This window comes from Micrasema longulum, unplaced genomic scaffold (genome assembly GCF_059751315.1).
Source record: "Micrasema longulum isolate JH-2025_06_02 unplaced genomic scaffold, ASM5975131v1 h1tg000864l, whole genome shotgun sequence".
In the NCBI taxonomy this organism is placed as follows: domain Eukaryota; kingdom Metazoa; phylum Arthropoda; class Insecta; order Trichoptera; family Brachycentridae; genus Micrasema; species Micrasema longulum.
The window spans coordinates 23,395-43,178 of NW_028278056.1; the positions used below are offsets into that span (position 1 = coordinate 23,395).

The following is a 19,784-nucleotide window of genomic DNA, read 5'->3' on the forward strand; positions in this document are numbered from 1 at the left end:
AGTTGTCCTTGATGTAGACAACACCGATCTTACCATTAGAAATAATATATTATAACACCATCAAGTTTTGATTATAGATTATAGTCTGTGGCACTGTGGTGACTGTCATCTATGGACTTACATGTTCGCATTTGTTCACTAATGGGAAAAAGAGGAAATATTTTTTTTAGTTTCGCGTGTTTCTGATTTTGTACGAATAAACTTTGCCTAGACGCGGCCCTTAGGATTAATTTATATTTTAGTTTAAAGTTCTAAACGTTCTGAATATTTAACGCAATGGCTGTGCTGGCTGCAGCACAGTTACTCGACGAATTGATGGGGAGAAATAGGAACACCAATCCAAACGAAAAAACCCAGAAGTTGAATTGGGAAGATCCCCAGGTAAGTCAAGTGTGTTGGTTTTGTAAATTATGTCTTGCATCTTTCGCACTATAATTTGAATAACACTGCGTTTATTATTGTAATAATACATATCGATTAAACCGATAGCGCGAGAAACATTTTTAGATGCTTACAGAAATCCACAAAACACAAATTTCTATGTTTCTATGTGTATACTGTTTTCCAGATTCATATTTATAATGTCTTTTTATTTGTAATAATTAATTTTCTTTTCAGTACTGCAAATACTACATGGTTAAATTTTGCCCTCACGATTTATTCGTGAACACAAGGGCTGACTTAGGGAGTTGTCCTCGTATTCACGACGATGAAGTGAAAGATCTTTTTGAAAAAGCAGAACCCGGTTACAAAAAAACATTTTTTCAAGATGAATTTTTGAGATTCTGTCAGAACATGATAAGTGAAGTAGAACGTAAGTACTTGCCTGATTTTATCATTTGTCTTTCTTCTATGTATTCAACCTTTTTCGGCTGCCCTTGCAGTGTAAATGGCTTGCTTCACGTAGGATGTTCCAGGGTCTATTAAATGTTGCTTTTTAAAACCTGGGAATTCTATTCTGTGATTTTTGTAATTGGGAGATCTATTATTGTTAACCTCCTTTATGATGTACAAGGTTTATATTAAAAAGATAAAAAAAAAATATAAACTATGCAATGGGTGTTAACATAAATTGTGTCAGTTTTTTTTTCAAATGAAGAGAATAAGAGGACACGCAAAAGGTATTACAATAGATTAGTAAATAATTCATAACATATTCACCGTACACTACGCAAATATCGTAAGCAACTTTGGCAGCTTTATTCCCTCGATTAAACAGGAACAGAAGGAGGTGTTGAAAATGCTCAATTTCGTGTACTAGACATTCCATTTTGAAGGCTTGTAATCAAATATAATATTTATTTAAAGAAGTCGTGCTTGGCTTAAGTGAAGACTACACACTGCAACATTCACCATACTGCCTGAGTTCAAACATCCATGTTTCATAAATTCTTCCAGTTTTCTTTCCTGTTACTTTTGTTATTTATTTATTTTATTTTGTTTAATTCAGATAAACAACAGCAATACAAAAACATATACACAACATTACAAAAAAACATAAAATAAAGCCAAATCAGTTTTCCACATAAATACAATTATAAAAATCCAGTTCAGTTAGATGTTAATTCATAGAAGTGCATGTGTGTGAGTTTTTTGTGTGAGGATGCGTGTGTAAGTGAGTGGAGTGTGGTTTTAGTAGGTATGTGAATATGTGTTTGAGTGTATATGAGTGTGAGGGTGGGTTTATGGACAGGGTGAGTGTGTGTTTAATAGGAGTGAATAGAAACATCTTAAATTTATAATATAAAAAAATATATATTTTTTTTAAAGAAACATATTTTTTTTCGTACAATAGTTTTTTAATTCTTGTTTTAAATATGAGTTTACTGCAGTTAAATATGTCTATGTTAATTAAAAAAGCTTAAACTCTTTAGTATCAATATACGGGTTAAATTCAACCAAATTATTTAACCTACTAAGACATACTTAAAAATAATTATAAATATTGATTGTTTATTTGTATTTTTACTTCTGCTCTGTGATTCGCCGCTGTGCTAATTGGGGGTTTTGGCTCGTTTTGTTGCAAAAAACAGTATTTCCTTTTGTCGTTTGTTTGTTATCAACCAAAAGGTCATAAACAAAAACAAAGGTAGGGATAGGCAAAGAGGATAGAACGCCATATCACTCTTTCTTTGCATACAGACCTCGCATCCTCTACATTAAATTGCAATCACATTAATAGTACTAATAGTACTGATGAGTACCCCAGGTTGCAAGAGTACGTTCTTGGGAAATCAAACTGCAAACAGTAGTAAGGAAAAAGTAGATTTCTTTCCGAGAATTTTTTACTTATTTACCTTATCTTTTATTTTGTTATTGTTTAAAGGTTTTTTTCCAAACTTAAGTTTTTTTTCTTTTCACAATGGTTTTTTTTTGTCTAAAAACTTGACTTTCTATTTCAACTGAAGTAATTTTCTTTTTTCTTTCATCCATAACTGTTATTTTGTATAATTTAAGTACCTTTTTATTATATAGGTTAATATTTGTATTTTTTACAGATGTAATATTAATTTTTTACTGCTAATTTCTGATGAAAGATGTTTTTTTTAAAAACAAAAGTTATTTTTTGTTGTTAATTTTTTCATGACTGTTATTATAATTTTGTAAAAGGTTCATGGGACCGTATATAAATACATTCAAATATCTTATGCATGCGCGCTGATTATTCCGATTTTTGACATGTCCATCTTCGAGCATTTATTGGATTTCGTCATGCAATGTCTTTCCCGGTCTTTCTTGTTTTCTGCATCCATCAAAATTACCATTGTAAATCTTTATAGGCGTTCTTTCGCTGTCCATTTGCTCTACAAATCAACGCAGAACTCCTTTCTTGATTTTGTCAATAATGCTAGTTTCAGCCTCAAATAATGTACAGATCTTGAAATTTTTCCTCCCCCCCAGAAGTATACTGTGGTATGTCTAAATCAGGCATTTTGCAGAACAAAAACAAACTTTTTAATATTTATTAATGATCGTATCTTAATGTATTTGAACATTATAATGGCCAGTATTTTTTTTTATGGTATTTGCTCATTGGTCTGTTAAAGTATAAGAAGAATACTGTAGCATCATAATTACTGGAGTATTTTTCTCAATATTTTACTCAATCGATTTGAAAGAATACTGAAGAATTTGGTTAATCTTCCTAAAAAAAATCATAAAGATACTGGAGTGTTCTCTTAAGAAAAAAATGTGGTTAAACCGCATTCATAACAACAAGCAGCCGAATCTAGATTTACGACTTCTGGGGTTTCGATTTGTGTACGATGTTTTTTCTCTGTTGCAACAAATATTTTCTTAAAAGTTTATTAAAATTTATCTGTTTTACTTTTCAGGTAAGATCCAGAAGGGCAAACAGAGGATAGAGCTCATGAACACAAAGCTAGAGATGCCAGCCCTGACGGCCGCCCAGACAGAGAGGAACCAGCAGCAAGTGCAAGCCCTGACGGAGAGGGTGTCAGCCCTGGAGGGGGAGGCAGAGCAGGCCGGGATCAACGGGGACGTGGAGAAGGCTCAAGGATTCATGAAGCTGTGCGACCAGCTCAAGGAGGAAAGAGAGCAGCTGCAGAAACAATATGAGAACAGGTATAAACTAATTTATAAAAGATTATATAAGTCAATAATGGGATTTAATCATCATCATTAACCTTTCCACACTCAGTGGTGCATAGGGCACTGCATTGGTAAACCAAATGCAGCGTATTTCCATCATCTGTTACATGAAGGTAAGTTGATCAGTCTTACGGTGCAGGTGCCAGTCCAGGAACAAGCAGTTTAAAAAACCTTTCAAATCAATACTTCACGTCCACTTTTTCGGGATTTGAACCCAGGATCTCAAGAATGGTAGGCAAATGCGCTAACCATTTCACAAGGCGGACTTATCTCCACTCGATTTCCTTCTTCAGGACTCTAACCTGAGACCAGCCACCGAGTTAAAAACAGTTTTCCCGGGTTCTGGTTCTATTTCACACACAGAACTGTATTCTCCATCGGCCTGGATACAGAGTGATCGGAGTTTACAGGCACAAAAAAATATTAATAGAATAAGTACAAATTCTAAATACTGTTATTGTGTTGGTAATTTTTGATAAGTAATGATTTTAAATTGTTGCGGAAATAAATAAATCAATGCATTTGTTTTAATGATGGATTCTTAACCTTTCCAATATTGTGCCAAGAAATCCGCATTTTCCTGTGCTTTGTAATCAATACCCCAGTGAGGTCACATTATTTTTATTATTTATGTTAGTCTATAATGTGAAAAAAAAATAATGAATAAATAAATTTAAAAAAAACATATACAAAAATGAGAGATTTAAAATTGGCAAAATGGATCATTCAAAGGCAATTGCTTTAATCAACTACGGTTGAAGTCAAAAGTGATAATATTTTTTATCTAATTGCTAAAAGTATGAAAAAACATTGGCTGTAGCTCATCGTAGCATAGTACTTCTAAAAACCATAATTGACTACGCCAATATAGTGTGTTCATGCTTAGACATACTGGTTTTCTACAATGGATATAATACTCGAAATACATTGAATTTTCAGCCATTGGTCAGCAACCGTGGAGTTAGCTCAAGCACAAGAGAAGCAAATGGAGGTCTGTGCAGTGTGTGGGGCATTCCTCATCGTTGGTGATGCTCAGCAGAGGATCGATGATCACCTTATGGGGAAGCAACATGTTGGGTAAGTAACTATTCCCCATTTGTAATTCAGAATATACTTTTTGCATATAAATTTGTTATTTTGTACCAGGAAACGCTACACAAATATATTGCACTGTTTAATATCTAAACATTTTAGTATGTTGTATTAAATGTAAATATGTATTACATTTCTCCCTCAGAGTAATAATGTGTGCGTTGCCGCGTTCAAAATTTTTATTGTAACAAAGCACCGATGCTGGGAGAATAAAATGCCAAATATTGACTTAAAATGTAAATTTGAAGGAAAATATCTTTAAATTTCTACCCGCGAAAAATGACTTCTTTCGACACCTTTGACACTATTATTAATGCAATACTGCAATGTGCCATTGCTGATTTATTGTTTCAAGAAGGAAATTTGCCCTTTATTTATAAGTAGAGAGAGCCAAGCGAAATAACAAAACCATCTGTAATATGTTTGCTGTCAAGATGGCCGCCAGCGGAATTGAGTTAGCACAAATAAAAAATACAATAAGGCTATATTCCGTCTCTATTAGCAGAAGCGCACACATTATTACTCTGAGATTCTCCCAGTATCAATAGTATGATATTATATCGTACAGTTGTGAGCATTGAAATGTTTTTGCCTCTAAAAAATGGTTTGTAATATGTGATATTTTTTCTCATATATATAAATTTTTTTATTTTGTATTATAAAATTATAGGTTTCTCATCGGGTGAACAAAAAAATAAAAACAAGTTCCTGCACTAAAAAAAATTTTTCTCGGATATTTTTAATAGAAATGTATTTTTTGCGAAGAAAATCGATATTTTTTTTTTTAGTTTTTCATCAGATAATTTAATTCAAATTAAAAAAAACTCATTTTAGCAAATTTATTTGAGAAATATCAATTAGTAATATTTTTTTCGCCCTTCTTTATTTTTTATCACCTCTTTAATGCTCTGTGGCGTAGAATTGATTCAATATTGAGATAGTTATTAATAAAATAATTATATCATTTTTTTCAATGGTTTGTTTTAAGCTTTAATTTGACAAAAATGCTTTGATGACTTTATTTCACTATTACGTGTCACAGGTTCTCGATTGACTTCAAATGGGACTCTTTTTGGGCCAATTTAGTGAAAACCCATTAATTTTTAGAAATCCCTTGATTCATTTGAAGAGGATGTAAATATTTTTTTACATAATATAAATTGCGAGCCATATTATGAGAAAAACAATATTACTTACAGTTTATACGCAGTGGTACGGTGCAGTCATCTAAAAAAAATGCACTCGGAAATATGTGAACAATGCAATTCAATTGACGGGAATAAAAAGTCTTCCAAATTTTAAAAATAGACTTTGGCATTTGTATTTCTATTGATGTATGCCAAATGTCCCACTCCATAAAGAGAGAAGTAGCCTCAGATCATTTGTCCGGCAGGGTGTTTCACTGTTGGCTCTAGACACTTAGTGCTTAATCCACCTAACTAAAGAAATAAAAGTTTCTGTCATTTGAGAAAATGAAACAAATAAATAAAAATAAAGTATAAATTCAATATATGTACATTGTTATTATTAGAGCACACATAAGAATATGTTTATGTGTGCCGTATTTCAAGATTCCAAATAAAATAAAATAAATAATATTGCCTATATATTTCATTAAAATTTTCATATTTTTTCCTAATTTTAAGCGGTTCGTACGCACTTTCTTGTCAGAAGTGGTGTTTCGCAGGTCTCCTTGCCCAAAAGCCACATTCCTGGAGTCTACGACGTATGGTATAAACGCTAACTGGAGCACTACCAGCTTAAATAAACTAAGTTCTTACGTCCCCTGCACCTTTGAATCAATTCTGGAGGCATAATCGCTTCAGCAATCGACCATCAGCTAAAGTTCTCTTTTTTTCTTTTATCCTGAACTTTTTTCTTCGTTCTAGACATGCAGCTCCTTTATATTATTTTTTTACACAATTTAATACTGTAGTTTTACTACGTCCAATCAAACGTCCTGTAGCTCTAGAACTATGTTTTTGCCACATCAAAGTGAGAATAACATGTTTCTATAATACGCCCAATTTCTTTACATTTCAACACTTTTGACATATTTTTTCTTTTTTAAATGTCAAATGTGTTAACTCATACGATGAAACTAAATTATTTATAAAGATAAGACTCAATAAATAAATACAGGTACCTATAAAAATAACAGTAAATGATTTTTAGGACTCTCTTATTTCTGCTATTACTATTTTAAATGACTGAAAACATTTCGATGCCCGCTACTGTAGTATTGTAAAAAAAATATTACAAATGTTTTCTGTGTTACGTATTTATTTCATTTATGTTAGACAAAATATATACAGTAAAACCTTGTTTTTACGTTTCTCAATTTTACATTTTCCTGCTTTTTACACCGAAATGTTCAGGACCCATTTTTCTGCATACATTCTCATACGAATATTCCCCCCAATTAACGTTTTTTACATTTTTCATCACCCCAGTTTTACGTTTAAAAATTTTCGCCATTTATTTGATGTGTCAAAAAAGCCAAAAAAAATTGTCGTAATAATTATGCCGCGGCCTGCGCACCACCGCATGTGTCATGCGAATGAAGAATAAAAACAGATAAACAACTAATAAAGGACAAATTATTGTCTTAACGTAAATTCAAAGCAGGTGCAGTGTAATTGACCTTTTTGTTTAAGTGTCTTCCTTTAGGGTTAGTCTTAGTTTTCATTTGAACAAAAACGTAATATTGACTTGTAAAAATCATGATACGCAGTTGACAAACGTTTAGAAACAAAGTTTTAATATCATAAAAATTGAGTATGTCCAAATGCTTGCAGACTGGCTGGATTTCCTCCCTAGGGAGTTATTCATATTTAAATTTATTGCAACAGAGAGGGAAAACATTATTGAGAAGGGAATATGGAAGTCTATGCATTTATAGGGCTTATGACCCGTCATTGACTGGTTTAAGTGACCACTTTACACACTGTGTAACATTCACCCTTCTGCCCATGTTTAAACATCCACATTTCCTCAACTCTTCCATCTGTTGACTTTTGTGAAGTAAAGGAGCTGAAACCAGATAGTTAATTCAACAATGTTTGAGTATGTCCAAATGCTTTCAGACTGGCTAAATTTCCTCCCAAGGGAGTTATTCATATTTAAATTTATTAGGCGAGAAATTATTTTAGGTTATTTTATGCAAATTCAAAATTCTATTTTGTTTTTTTTTTTATTTAAACAAAAAATAATTTTAACGTGATGTTTTTAAATCAAATAAAAAAACAGATTACATAATATTGTTTGAAAAAATATGAAAATATTTTTAGTGAAATCATTGAAAATAGGTAAAAAAATATTGACAATTTCCACTTATCGCCGTTTTAGCAATTTTTCTGGAAGTATATTTACACTATAGTGTAGCAAATCGATTTTATTTTTATGGAATTCCTATTTTTCCATACATTTTTCATTTCCTCACTTTAGCGTTTTCCTCAGTTTTACTCTTTTTTTCTTGCTCCTTTGAAAAACGTAAAACGGGGGTTTTACTATAGTATCTTCTAAATAAATAAAAAAACATGTTCACAACAGTATTATAGCTGTCTAAAAAATATTTACAATACAAATTTGTCTTTAAAAACATCCAGTTAACTTAGCCAGTACCTGTATGTTTATTGATGTTAATAAATTATTAATCAACATCAAAACATTAATTAGAGATCGAGAGGCTATTGCCCTGAACATAATTTGATGAAATTTCTCTTGAATACTTAAAATAACTTAACCTTAATCTACTAAGAGTTGTAAGTGTATTATTTAAGTAATGTGTTAAATCCCCCCTTTTCTTTGAATAGGTATTCTCGTTTGAAGGAAGCATTTGACGATATAACAAAAGAACGGGAAAAGCAACGCGAAGAGAAGGAACGTAAACGCAAGGAAGAGTACGACAGAGAAAAGGAACGAGATAGGGAGAGGCGAGGGGGACTTGGCAGTGGGAACAGCGAGAAAGATAGACGTCCACCCAGGAGTGACAGAGATAGGGAAAGAAGTAGCCGGGGACACAGGTATAGATGGTATTATTTACATTATTAGACTAATGTCATCATTTTGAAATTGGTTTTACATTTTATACTTTTTTGTATTTGCTGTTTTGGTGGTTTTCAGAATGAACTTATCTGATATTTATTTATTATTTAAATCAGAATTAATTGCATTACTCTTTTGCTCCTCTTTGGTTAGTATTGGTCCTACAGTAAATCTTAAATCTTATTGTTAAGATCGATAAATAATACTATCATATTTTTCTATTTTTTAAATATTTTACGATGAATGAGCTGTCAAGATTTTTTGAGCCTTTCAAAGAGAGAAACATATGTGTGAAGAAATCTTTGTTTACATTTTGTATATTTTTTATAGATCCAACAGAGATGACAAGCGTTCCAGCCGGCATGGCGATGATAATAAAGACAGAAGATCTAGAAGTGACCGAGATAGAGGTAAGGTTGGTTATTAGGAGCTTTGGCCTTAAGACTGATTGCTTTCACTAACCTAAATATCTGTCGACTAGGACTAGGAAGCCGCGACCGCGACCGAGATCGTGACAACCGACGCCGCCGCAGCCGTTCCCGAGGCCGCTAGTTCTGGGGACTCTCCTTCCTCTGAGGTATCACACAATATTACGGCCCGTTCAGGTAAGCCTCTATACTTTCCCAATATCTACCTCCGCAGATATGTTTTCCCTGGATACGCAATCACTCGGTACCGTCAGTTATTGCATTATCCTATAATTACTCCTCTTTTTTTTTTAAACTGCCTCACTTAAAGTGCATGATTTACTATAAAAAAATCCATAAAATCAATGCTGTAAAAAATTATTTCATTTTAAACATTTTTATTTATTTACTTAATGTCATTTTGAATTTCTTAGATTGTCAATTTGTTTATATTTTTATACATAAAGGTGATGTTAATTAATAAGGTTGTGGTCCCGTGGCTGGTGTCCAATTGCCAAATTTTCTGATAGTGAGTTTTTTACAACTCATTGAAAATGGCCCTAAAATTGAAATATTTGGGTTAATCAAAAGAACACCAAATTTATTTTTGACCCATTAACAGCCTTCAATTTAAAACTAAAATTTCTCAAGAAATAAAACAATGCAATTGTATTTTTAACATGTTTTTTCTTCTTAGGATTTGTGAGTGCAGGTTAGTGAAATATTCCTAAAAGACGTACACTTGAAAATGAATAATATGTATATTGATACTGGAAAGGAAAAAGGACCGAAGTATATCCGGTAACTAATATTTCCATAGGTTTCATTATCCTGCTTGAATAAATGTCAGTATTACGACGGAAATGCATATGTAAAAAATTTTAGCTAATTTTTATTTTAAATTCACTTTTTCACTTTATTTCTTAATAATCAAATACCCAAATTTGACGCTGAGACATCTTATCTTAACAAAATAATATAAGTTTTTTATTTTAAATAGCTGTGGACCTTTTTCCTTTGCTCCTTTGTATAAGTAGTATTTTAATATCTATTATTATAATATTCTACCTACATAATTCAAACACGTAATGTTCTTTTTTTTATTTCTTAAGTTATCAACTTGGTTGTACATTGTATTTGTTTGGTTGAATCCCTTACAATAGGGGAATTGGAGAGCTGCTCTTCTCAAGTCATTGTAGTATCTTCCAACACTCGAGTGGTTCACTCTGAGAACTATAAATACCATATACTTACGTATTCAGTGGAAATCAGAAAGTGGAAAATCATTTTATACTTCAATAAGTAAAATTTTTTAATAGTATACAATTTGAAGAATCTTAATTTTGGATCACAAATAATAAATACGCTTTAATTGGAGCATTTTATTATTATATAAAAGTGCCTACTTATCCATAACATTTGAACATTTAAAACATTAATCATTAACAATTAAACCAAGAAAAATAGATTAAAATGCCATTTGTTACATTTTTTAAAGGATCATCATTAATAGTTCGTATTGTTTGGATCCAGGATATAGAACTGCCCGTAGTATCTATAAATAACCCATGCTGTCCAAAGTTAACACAAAGCCTAGTAATATTTGTACATTTGTGACATGGTTGGGGATTTGACATGTTTTCCAGTTTGACTGAAGCTAATGTTCCATGTTTGACTAGCGCAACAGTATGAGATGGATTGGCAATGTAAGGCTTGCCATCGTGATAGGACACATTCTCTTGATCCAATATCCCGCCACGAGGTATTTATTATTGTATGAGAGAATTTAGACTAAAGTTTTTGGTTCGCAGTTTACTCCATGTTGCTGCTGTCAACTAATTTTTATCCTGTTGATTAATTACCATTTAAGATGTCTTCAGATCCTCAGAATTCTTACAAAAATGTCACTTAAACTTGCTTCGGATTTGAAATCACTTTACACATTCAAATTAAACGTACTGTGTTGTAATGTAAGTGTGTAAGTGTGGTAATAGTTCTGCAGCATCAGAAGGCATCTGAATGCACTCACAGAGAAGGAAATCTGGCAATTTAATGACTTGTTTAACTCAACATGCTTTTGATGGTCTCGAAGGTATAACTAAGCGTCCATATATTGCGTGGTCATATCCATCCGTTCCTGTTGTACACAAACGGCTTGCCTCTGCAAGATATACGATCACTACACTCCCGCTGCGCTACATCCCGTCTCTCTTTTGACACAATCTCGAGGTATTTATTTGTTAAAACCATTCCTGAACACTGGAGACGGATTGTAGTCGTGTACAGAATCTGCCTTTATGTTTTACTTGTGATATAAGAATATAATATATTTTCGCATTCCGAATACAAACTGTCAATTTAACAGCACAATTAATGAATGATAGATCTGCACACTGAGCTACAATCCTTTATTGTGAACACGATAATTGGATTTTATGCGACTGCTAACCAGAAGTATTTGGTTGCATATGTTCTCTCTCTGGCTGTTAATGTAATTTGGCCAATGTGTATCATGCTGTTTAATGGACCTTTGCAGTTGACAAATCCCAGGTGAGCCATGCTTCATTAGTGGTCACGCAAGTTCCTGCTCACACACTCTTGGCAGTTTCCAGTCTCCGGCAGAATAAGAGGTATACCTACCATCTCCTGTCTGGTCTTCTTCAAGTAGTTCCGCCATGCCGCTGTTTTCCCTTCCGTCAACTGAGCGATTCGAGGTGACACCTTTTCAAAAATGATATTGTTCGTGTGTAATTTTAAGTCAAAATATTTTGCTGATTATCAAATTGTTACATTGGTAAATTCACACAACCCGGGTTAGTCATATGAACCTCCGAAAGAAATGTTTTATTCATAAATGATTATTCTTCAGTTTGTGTGATGTTTTGAATGTAGCATTTTGTACTGTTCGAGTAGAGAGCCAATAATGGAATACTTCTTTTTTAATTATTGCTTTGGCTTTGTTTGTTAGTGACTAAATTTATTTCTTTTATTTTATTATTCTACTAGTAATCCAATTTTTGGAACTCTACTTGGTACGAGATACTCTCGATTAAATCAAAAGTGTTATTCTACAAATGCCTGTGTTTGAAGCACTATTGGATGGATAAATTCTGTGTTTAACAAACTCCATTTTAAAGGTATTTATATAATTTTTTTATCTCTTGTTTTATTATAATGTAAGCAAAACGGCCTTAATAAAATCATCGATTTCATTTAATAGTACATAATTGCTTTACATAATATGATTATTTGTTGTTTGTAAACATTAATAAATCTGAATTCTGTAGTAAAATATTTGTAAGAGCTATTGTTCCAACCCGATAACTTGACATTTTATACATTTTGACCCAAATTCACTTCTGTAATAAAAAGCCCGAGTCTCCCAAGATAAAAAAAATGTTTCAACATATTGTAGGGAAAAATAAATGTAGTTGAATTAAAAATTGTAAATAAATAAACCCAAATAATATTCTATGTTTGTTTTATTGTATTATCATCAACCAATCTAACACTCGAAAACTTAACATTATCCATTGATAGACATTGTCTATACTGGCTGTATTTAGGACTTACACTTGCAGAAATAATGAAAAGAACTATAACATTCAGCAAGTAAGAAAACATACTAGACAAGAATAAAATAGATACCAATGTTGGCGAGTAGAACAAAAGTAAAAAGACAGGTAAAGTAGAGCAAATATAGGAAACCATATAAAACAGTGGGAAGGCACAGGTTGGGAACATTTTACAAGATAAACTTTTGAAATTTACAACTAGTTATTGACATTTTTACTGTAAATCATACAAGTCTTATCATCTTAGCAGCTACTTTTTTTTACATACATTGAATTTAAATACATATTTTTAATTCACCATCAACAATCACTTCTGCGAGGACGCCAATATTAATGTGTAACAATAAATGTTTTCTACGAAAACAAAATAATATTTTAATTGCGTATCTACACAACAGGGTGGAATTTTCTCATCCAAGTTCATTCCTGACTGGAGACAGAATAGTACTTTAAGTACTAATGTTGTATTACTCCTTTTGTCTCATCGGTAATGACTAGAAACATTATGTAACAGTCTACAGACTTTAATAAAAATCTGTTTTGAAGAGTTTTACCTAAATTATGTTTGTACATTTATACAATTTATTATTGAATTCTTTCATTACCATGGCACTGGAGAGAATAAAAGCATATTACAAGGTATTTATTTATCTTAAGGTTCCACAAGCAATATAGTATGAATATCACAGTTATAATAAAAGATTTTTGTAGACCTTCAAAAATATATTTAAACTAATTATGTAATTAGATGTACAAACATATTTTACTATGTATTTATACTATGGAGTTACATAAATTAGAACTTGCGGGATATAAGTTAAACTTTCAGATACTAGTGAAGAATTTTGGCATATTGTATTCATCTGAAAAAACCTATTCAAACATGTATTTTTTATAGTGAAACAATTTTTTTTGTTCGCTTCTTGAAAACATTTAACAATTTTTTTTAATGCTATTTTTCACAGCTATTTAATAAATGTACTTCATTACCTTAAGTACATTAATAATATTTCTAATTTTGTCTCCAGTAACTTTTTTCTGAACTAATTACAAAAGGCTTATCAAAACTGCAAGAACTAAATACCTAAATTCCCGTTGGCAATTAAATATTTTAGACTTAAAAATGTGTCGATTAACACATGTCATATTAAAATAACAATAAATATACATTTTGAGGTATTAAATAATATTTTGTTTATTCTACTCTAAGTATTTTGCGTTTTTAGTAGTTTATATAAATTTTCAAAAATAATGTTGAAGTTCAAAACTTACGCACTTTTCTACTAAGTTCAAGAAAATGCTAAAATATACTGAAAGGCTTTATAATTTAAGATTGTCGAAGAAACATTTGTTTCCCAATATTTTTTTTTGTTACATACAAAATATAAAAGGATTTTGGCCATATTCTATAAATTTTACAGAAGATAGACTCCGGGTGTGACCATTAGCTGTTATTTCAAAATTGTCGCCTGATATGCCTTTGCATAATGTGGACACTAAAAGTAACATTTATTTGGTTCTATTATAATCTAAATAATATTACAAATATGTACACTTTTAGGTGTTTAATACTTAGCGGAAATACGTAATATATATTTAATATTTATTTTCGGACCAATGTAGTTTGTTTAGTAACAAAATTATGTTTGCAAACTACAGTTTGACATTTTGAATAGTGACACAAATTTCTCACTAAATAATGTTTAAATCCTCATTGTAAGAAATATTTTGTCTTTCTTCTGTGTCTACTTACATTCAAGAAGCTCAATTTTATTTTTAATACATATTAATATGCATAAAATTGTCTAATGATTATTGTGAACAATATAAATTATCAACTTTTTAACTATTAATTTAAACGAATATCTGAATTTAATTGCCAGTTAGTTACCTAAAAAATATATTAGCGCCTTTTGAATTTGGAAAGAATTGGTTCTACATTTTATAAAAAAACTTTGTGCATCATTCTAAAACAAAAAAACATCTCATTTTCAAACAACATAATCTTATGTGGATTTAAAGAGATCTTATAAATAATATAATCAAGAATGATATAAACATTAAAACATAATAAAAAATATTTTTTCTCGAACAGTATGCGGTTTCAAGGAACATAGCTTTGTTATTTGTATTATAATATATTTATTTATGTATTCAACATCAATTTATATTTTGTTTATTGCAGTGGTTTCCTTACTCAGGTTTAAAGTTTAAAAACCATTGAATAAAATAATTTGAAAACAAAAGGAAGGTTCTGTATAACAAATCCATAACACGACTAGTAATTTTGATACAAATTTAATCTACATGATTTTTCGAGGGTACAATACATATTACGAGGTGACACAATTGAGTACATATTACATTTTTAATTGACTTCAAGAAACATTAGACAATATATTATTCTAGTTTAATATATTTTTTATTAAAAAATTATTTATGTAAAAGTACATTTTTTAAGACTCATTTTAAGGCAAGAATAGGTTTTTATAAAATTAAATTAGATTCTGCATTAAAAAATAAATCAATGGAATTGAATGTGGAATTTAGTGTGGATATTGCTTTTATTTTGTAAATTCACACAAATTGGATACATATTTCGATTTTTTACTATCATCATTGATCTTATTTTATTGTCCCATAATCTTAGCAAATTTGTGGTTTAGTTAATATAGAAAAATCACTTAAAAAAAATAATTAAATGCTAAATTCCAAACATGGGTAAATTTATTGCTTTATGACACCAATTTATACAATATTTTTAGTCCGATACATTTATCTTATAAATTATTGTTACCATAATGGTATTAGATTATATAATATTATGTTTGCATTACAGTATTATATTTTTTTGATGCATAATTTCTTCAAAAATATAAATTAAACGCAATCCTAAATTTTGTTTTGCTACTATAGTTGATATAAAAATATCTTTTGTTCTAAATGATATACCATTGTATAATAATTTATTTAGGGTAGTAATTAACTTTACTATTGCTCATGAATTAAAAAGGTATTTAGTTTGTGATTTAAAATAACATTTTGTACTTTTCCTAAGCTGTTGCAATAAATTAAGAGTCTTCTTTTAGAATATGAAATCAAAATCAGTTTAATATTAAGTGTATATTATAAATATGTATGTATGTGCTTTGCACCTTTTAAAAAAGATACAATTTATGAACTGAATTTACTTGTAAAAAGACGGTACGACTTCGAAGTGTCTTTAAAAAAGTATACCTATACATTCATGGAAAGTAACATTAAGATAAAACTACCGATTCTACAAAAAAGTAGTATACCACAAGAAGTGCCATGGTTATAAATACAATTGGGACATTAGAGGTAACAACACAAATATAAATATGTAAAAAAATCTCTCCATTCAGCGAATAAGTAGTTTTTAAGCACCCTCATTTTAAAGGTTTGTTTTATCATTTAATATATCATCACAGTCTGTGTTAAACACAATGATAGTTTCTGAAAATGTTTAAATATTACAACTCGCAACTTTCAATACAATTTTGGACCATATGCAACACGACTCGATACATCAATTCTCTAAAATAATTAGGAAAATTACCATCTTATGATAGATCACCATTTCAATCACCCATGAATAATAAAATTATAAATATTAGTTATGTTTGATCAATTGTTTAATAAATAACACACTAAGAATAAAATATTTCTGTATCCTGTTAATGATAGCACTGATTTTTAAAATTTGTTTTCCTATTAAAGTTAAAGATTCTATTAAAAATATGTTAATAGTTTTGGTACCTATTATATTTCAATTACTTCGTGTTTAGTCACGCTAGGTTTACAGTTTAACAGTCTCTACCTACTTTTTCATTGTCGTTTCCTTCTTTATCTTCACTAAAAACAACTATTAAACAGTCTAAATCATCAGCGTCGTTGATGCTATTAGTTTTGTCTACAACTGCGGTTGATGCACTATTGATAGTGAGTCCTTGCTCATCACTAGTTTCCTCGTATGACTCAGAACTCCTCTGTCCTAGTAGAAATTCTCCCGATTCTCCGCTTGTACTGAAGTTAGCTGCTGACATTCTATCAGCACTCAAATGTCTATCATTCTTCATTCTCTGTTGGGCAGTGGTAAGGTTTGAAACTCCTTCGGTTGGTGACTGACAACTCTCTATAAGAACTTGCGTGGTACCATGAGATGCTGAAGTAGTTGCAAATGCACCGTAATCCGGTTTCATGAGATCTATCTTTCGCCTTTCAGCTATAACCTTTCTTATGCTTTCCTCTTCTGTCATTATAGGAACATTAACATCATTTTCAGTTACTATATTATGTGCTGGTATTTTAAGATTTGTATCACTCAAATTTGTACCAGAATTTACAAATTGTTTCTCCGTAGGAGAGAGTGACTGAATTTCTATTTGTACACTTGGTGATTTAGATTTATTGGCATCTATAACTAAGGATGACGGTCCAGCAGGAGAATGTTGTTTATTTGCAGAAGGTTTATATTCTGCGGGTATTTCTACTCTTAAGAAAGGAAGTGATTTTTCTATTTTAATATCACAACTAGGCGGCAATAATAGACTAGACTCTTCTAAGCCGTCATTATCTACTGCGGCCTGTTTGAACAAATGTTTAGTACTACCATACATCTTATGTGCTGGTCGGGTATTTTTAGGAACATTGAGAAAGCTTGATGGGCTCTGTTTTTGCTTTTCCACTTCGTGTAAATCAGGTTTCAGGAGGCATGTTTCCTCTCTGCTTGTTAAACTACTCTTGTATTTTTTCTTGTATAAGGATCCATCTCGTTTCAGAGGACCATCTGTTTCGTCGGAATCTTTCCGCGCACTTAGAACATGAGGTTTTGCATGTGTTTCCTTATCTACATTTGCATTTTCAAGCACCACTGCCGTTCTCTCTCCGGCAGTTTCATCGTCTTCGTCGATAAAGCAAGGTTCTTCTTCGTAAAGGACGTTAGTTGTAGATTTTTCTTGAGCTGTATCAGAGGTTATTAAATCCATTCGCTTTCTTAGTCTTCTATTGGTGTAGCTGTCAGTGGAAGATTCTCTGGTGAGGTGGTGTCTTCGTACGGTGTACGACTCTGTGGAGGAATCTCTGGTGAGAAGGCGCTTGATTTGATAGGACTCAGTGGAGGGTTCTCTGGAGAGACGCCTTCTGGCTTGGTAGGACTCCGTAGAAGCCTCGCGAGACAACAAGCCCCTGGAGTGGTCTAGGGAGCGTGCTATGAGAGCGCTGGATAGGCGGGGGGCGTGCAAGGTCTGGCGCCGGGTGTTGAGGTACTGCAGGCGGCGCAGGGCGGCGCGCGGTGCTAGCGGGCTGCCCGCGTACAGTTGGATGGAATTGCGCCCGCTCGGTGCAGAATACACAAAGTCAGCAGGCAGTGAGTGAACCTGTTGTGTACATACTACGGTTGTCATTTGTGATGGTGCTACATATCATTACACAGTGTTCACTTGTTTGGTGAGATCTATGTTGGATGCTTTTTAACGGATCATTTTGTGTACATATTAAAAATCAATAATTTGATTTGCTGATAAAATAAAAACATAGTACTTAGAATTTATAATTAATTATTTGTGATGATTACTTATTATCCTTTTGACTTAAAAAAATTATGCTTTGGACTTGACGTATCCTTGGTTGAAAACTTATTGCAACAATAATAAATGTGATAAATAATATCACAAAACTAGGTATCTAATTTACATAAAAAAAATTACATCAGAGAGATCCAATTAAAATTCAAAATTAATGAGACGTAATTAGATAGATTAGTAGTAAATGGCATTTTAATTTGTGGGTTTCTTTACTTTCTTCTTTATTTCTTTTCTTCATTTGCTAGCAGACTTTCGGTGTGATTAGACGTGATGCTACAATCAAAAATGCCTAGGTAGATGATATCAAATTACGCAAAAATTAAAAAAAATAAATTGTGTTATCATCACTATGATTTTTTAAGTTTCGAAATTACTGCCCCGTGATGTCATCTGTGAGGTGTACTGCCATTTAAAAGTAGAACCCCTTAGGTGTCAAAATACACTAAATGTTGAGAAAAATATCTACCCAGAAACCAGAAATCTATTTAATTATGCATAATTGGAGCTTAATTTTAAATAATTTAATCACCACATCTGATGCGAGTATATTATGTGAACAAACCGTTGACCTAGTGACCTAGAACAAACATAATACAGTGGAATCCGGATATTAGAATGACAGATAAGGTTATCAATCGATTATTGTTATCATAATCAGTCAGTCCCAAAACCATCTATATAAAGATAATACGCATATTGTGATCAAACTTCGGCTATTGTTATCAGTTATAATAATAAATTATAAATGGATACAAAAAAAGTAAATTCTTAGTACTTTCTACAATACATTATACGGCTGTGGGAGGTTCGAATGGACAGTGTGCAGTTGTCATTTTACCATTGAAGACAAAAGACATACATAGTGTTTAGGTACTGTTGCATTGATCCAATTTGTTTTGTCATCTGTTGACTTGAAGTGTTGACCTTATATTGTAACATGGCAGACGAAAGGAAAAAACGTGTCAATTTATCTCTTCAAGAAAAGAAGAAAATTTTAGTGCACTTTGATAAGTCACCAAAAATGAGTCAACGGAATGCAGCTGTGAACTTTAAAATTTCGCAACCGCTTTTATGCAAAATCTTAGAGAAGTATATAAACTTCTCAAATTTCCAATCAAAACATGGATAGAAAGAGATATCGATCTGGAAGGACAATTAAGTGGAGTTGGCATTAAAAATTTGGTTCAGCAATGTTCGTGAAAAGAATGCTCCAGTTAATGGGCCTATTATGCGTCGAAAACCAGAAGAAGTATTGAAAACTATGGGCAAACTATATTTCACCGTAACTGATGGATGGTTCAATAGATGGAAGAGACAAAAGAATATTGTTTATAAATAACTTCACGGTGAAGAAAAAAGTTCTGATTTCATAGCAGCTAGTGAATGGATAAAAACTAAGTGGACAAAAATGATTGCTGAATATTCACCTCAAGATATTTATAATG

The 19,784-nt window shown here is 31.6% G+C and overlaps 2 protein-coding genes across 4 annotated transcripts in view; one reads left to right on the forward strand and one right to left on the reverse strand.

Moving 5' to 3' along the window:
* Positions 1 to 76: 76 nt before the first annotated feature.
* On the forward strand, positions 77 to 12,630 carry LOC148278535 (luc7-like protein 3). Of its 2 annotated transcripts, XR_015823167.1 has the most exons (8): positions 77 to 381; positions 619 to 814; positions 3,336 to 3,585; positions 4,552 to 4,689; positions 8,520 to 8,729; positions 9,082 to 9,161; positions 9,233 to 9,356; positions 11,695 to 12,630. XR_015823167.1 is itself a non-coding variant. In XM_088231267.1 (7 exons), exons 1-7 carry the CDS (start codon positions 277 to 279, stop codon positions 9,301 to 9,303), a joined length of 1,050 nt encoding a protein of 349 aa, XP_088087393.1. In that variant the 5' UTR covers positions 83 to 276; the 3' UTR covers positions 9,304 to 9,817. The 2 variants fall into 2 exon arrangements, 1 of the variants encoding a protein (XP_088087393.1); XM_088231267.1 differs by lacking the exon at positions 11,695 to 12,630 and having other exon boundaries at positions 83 to 381; positions 9,233 to 9,817.
* Positions 12,631 to 16,428: 3,798 nt separating this feature from the next.
* LOC148278536 (voltage-dependent T-type calcium channel subunit alpha-1G-like) overlaps positions 16,429 to 19,784 on the reverse strand; it is a 151,181-nt gene continuing 147,825 nt past the window's right edge. For both annotated transcript variants that reach the window (XM_088231265.1, XM_088231266.1), the window contains one exon: positions 16,429 to 18,132. In XM_088231265.1, the coding sequence (XP_088087391.1) occupies positions 16,561 to 18,132 (1,572 nt within the window). In that variant the 3' untranslated portion in view covers positions 16,429 to 16,560. The remainder of the gene's footprint in view (positions 18,133 to 19,784) is intronic.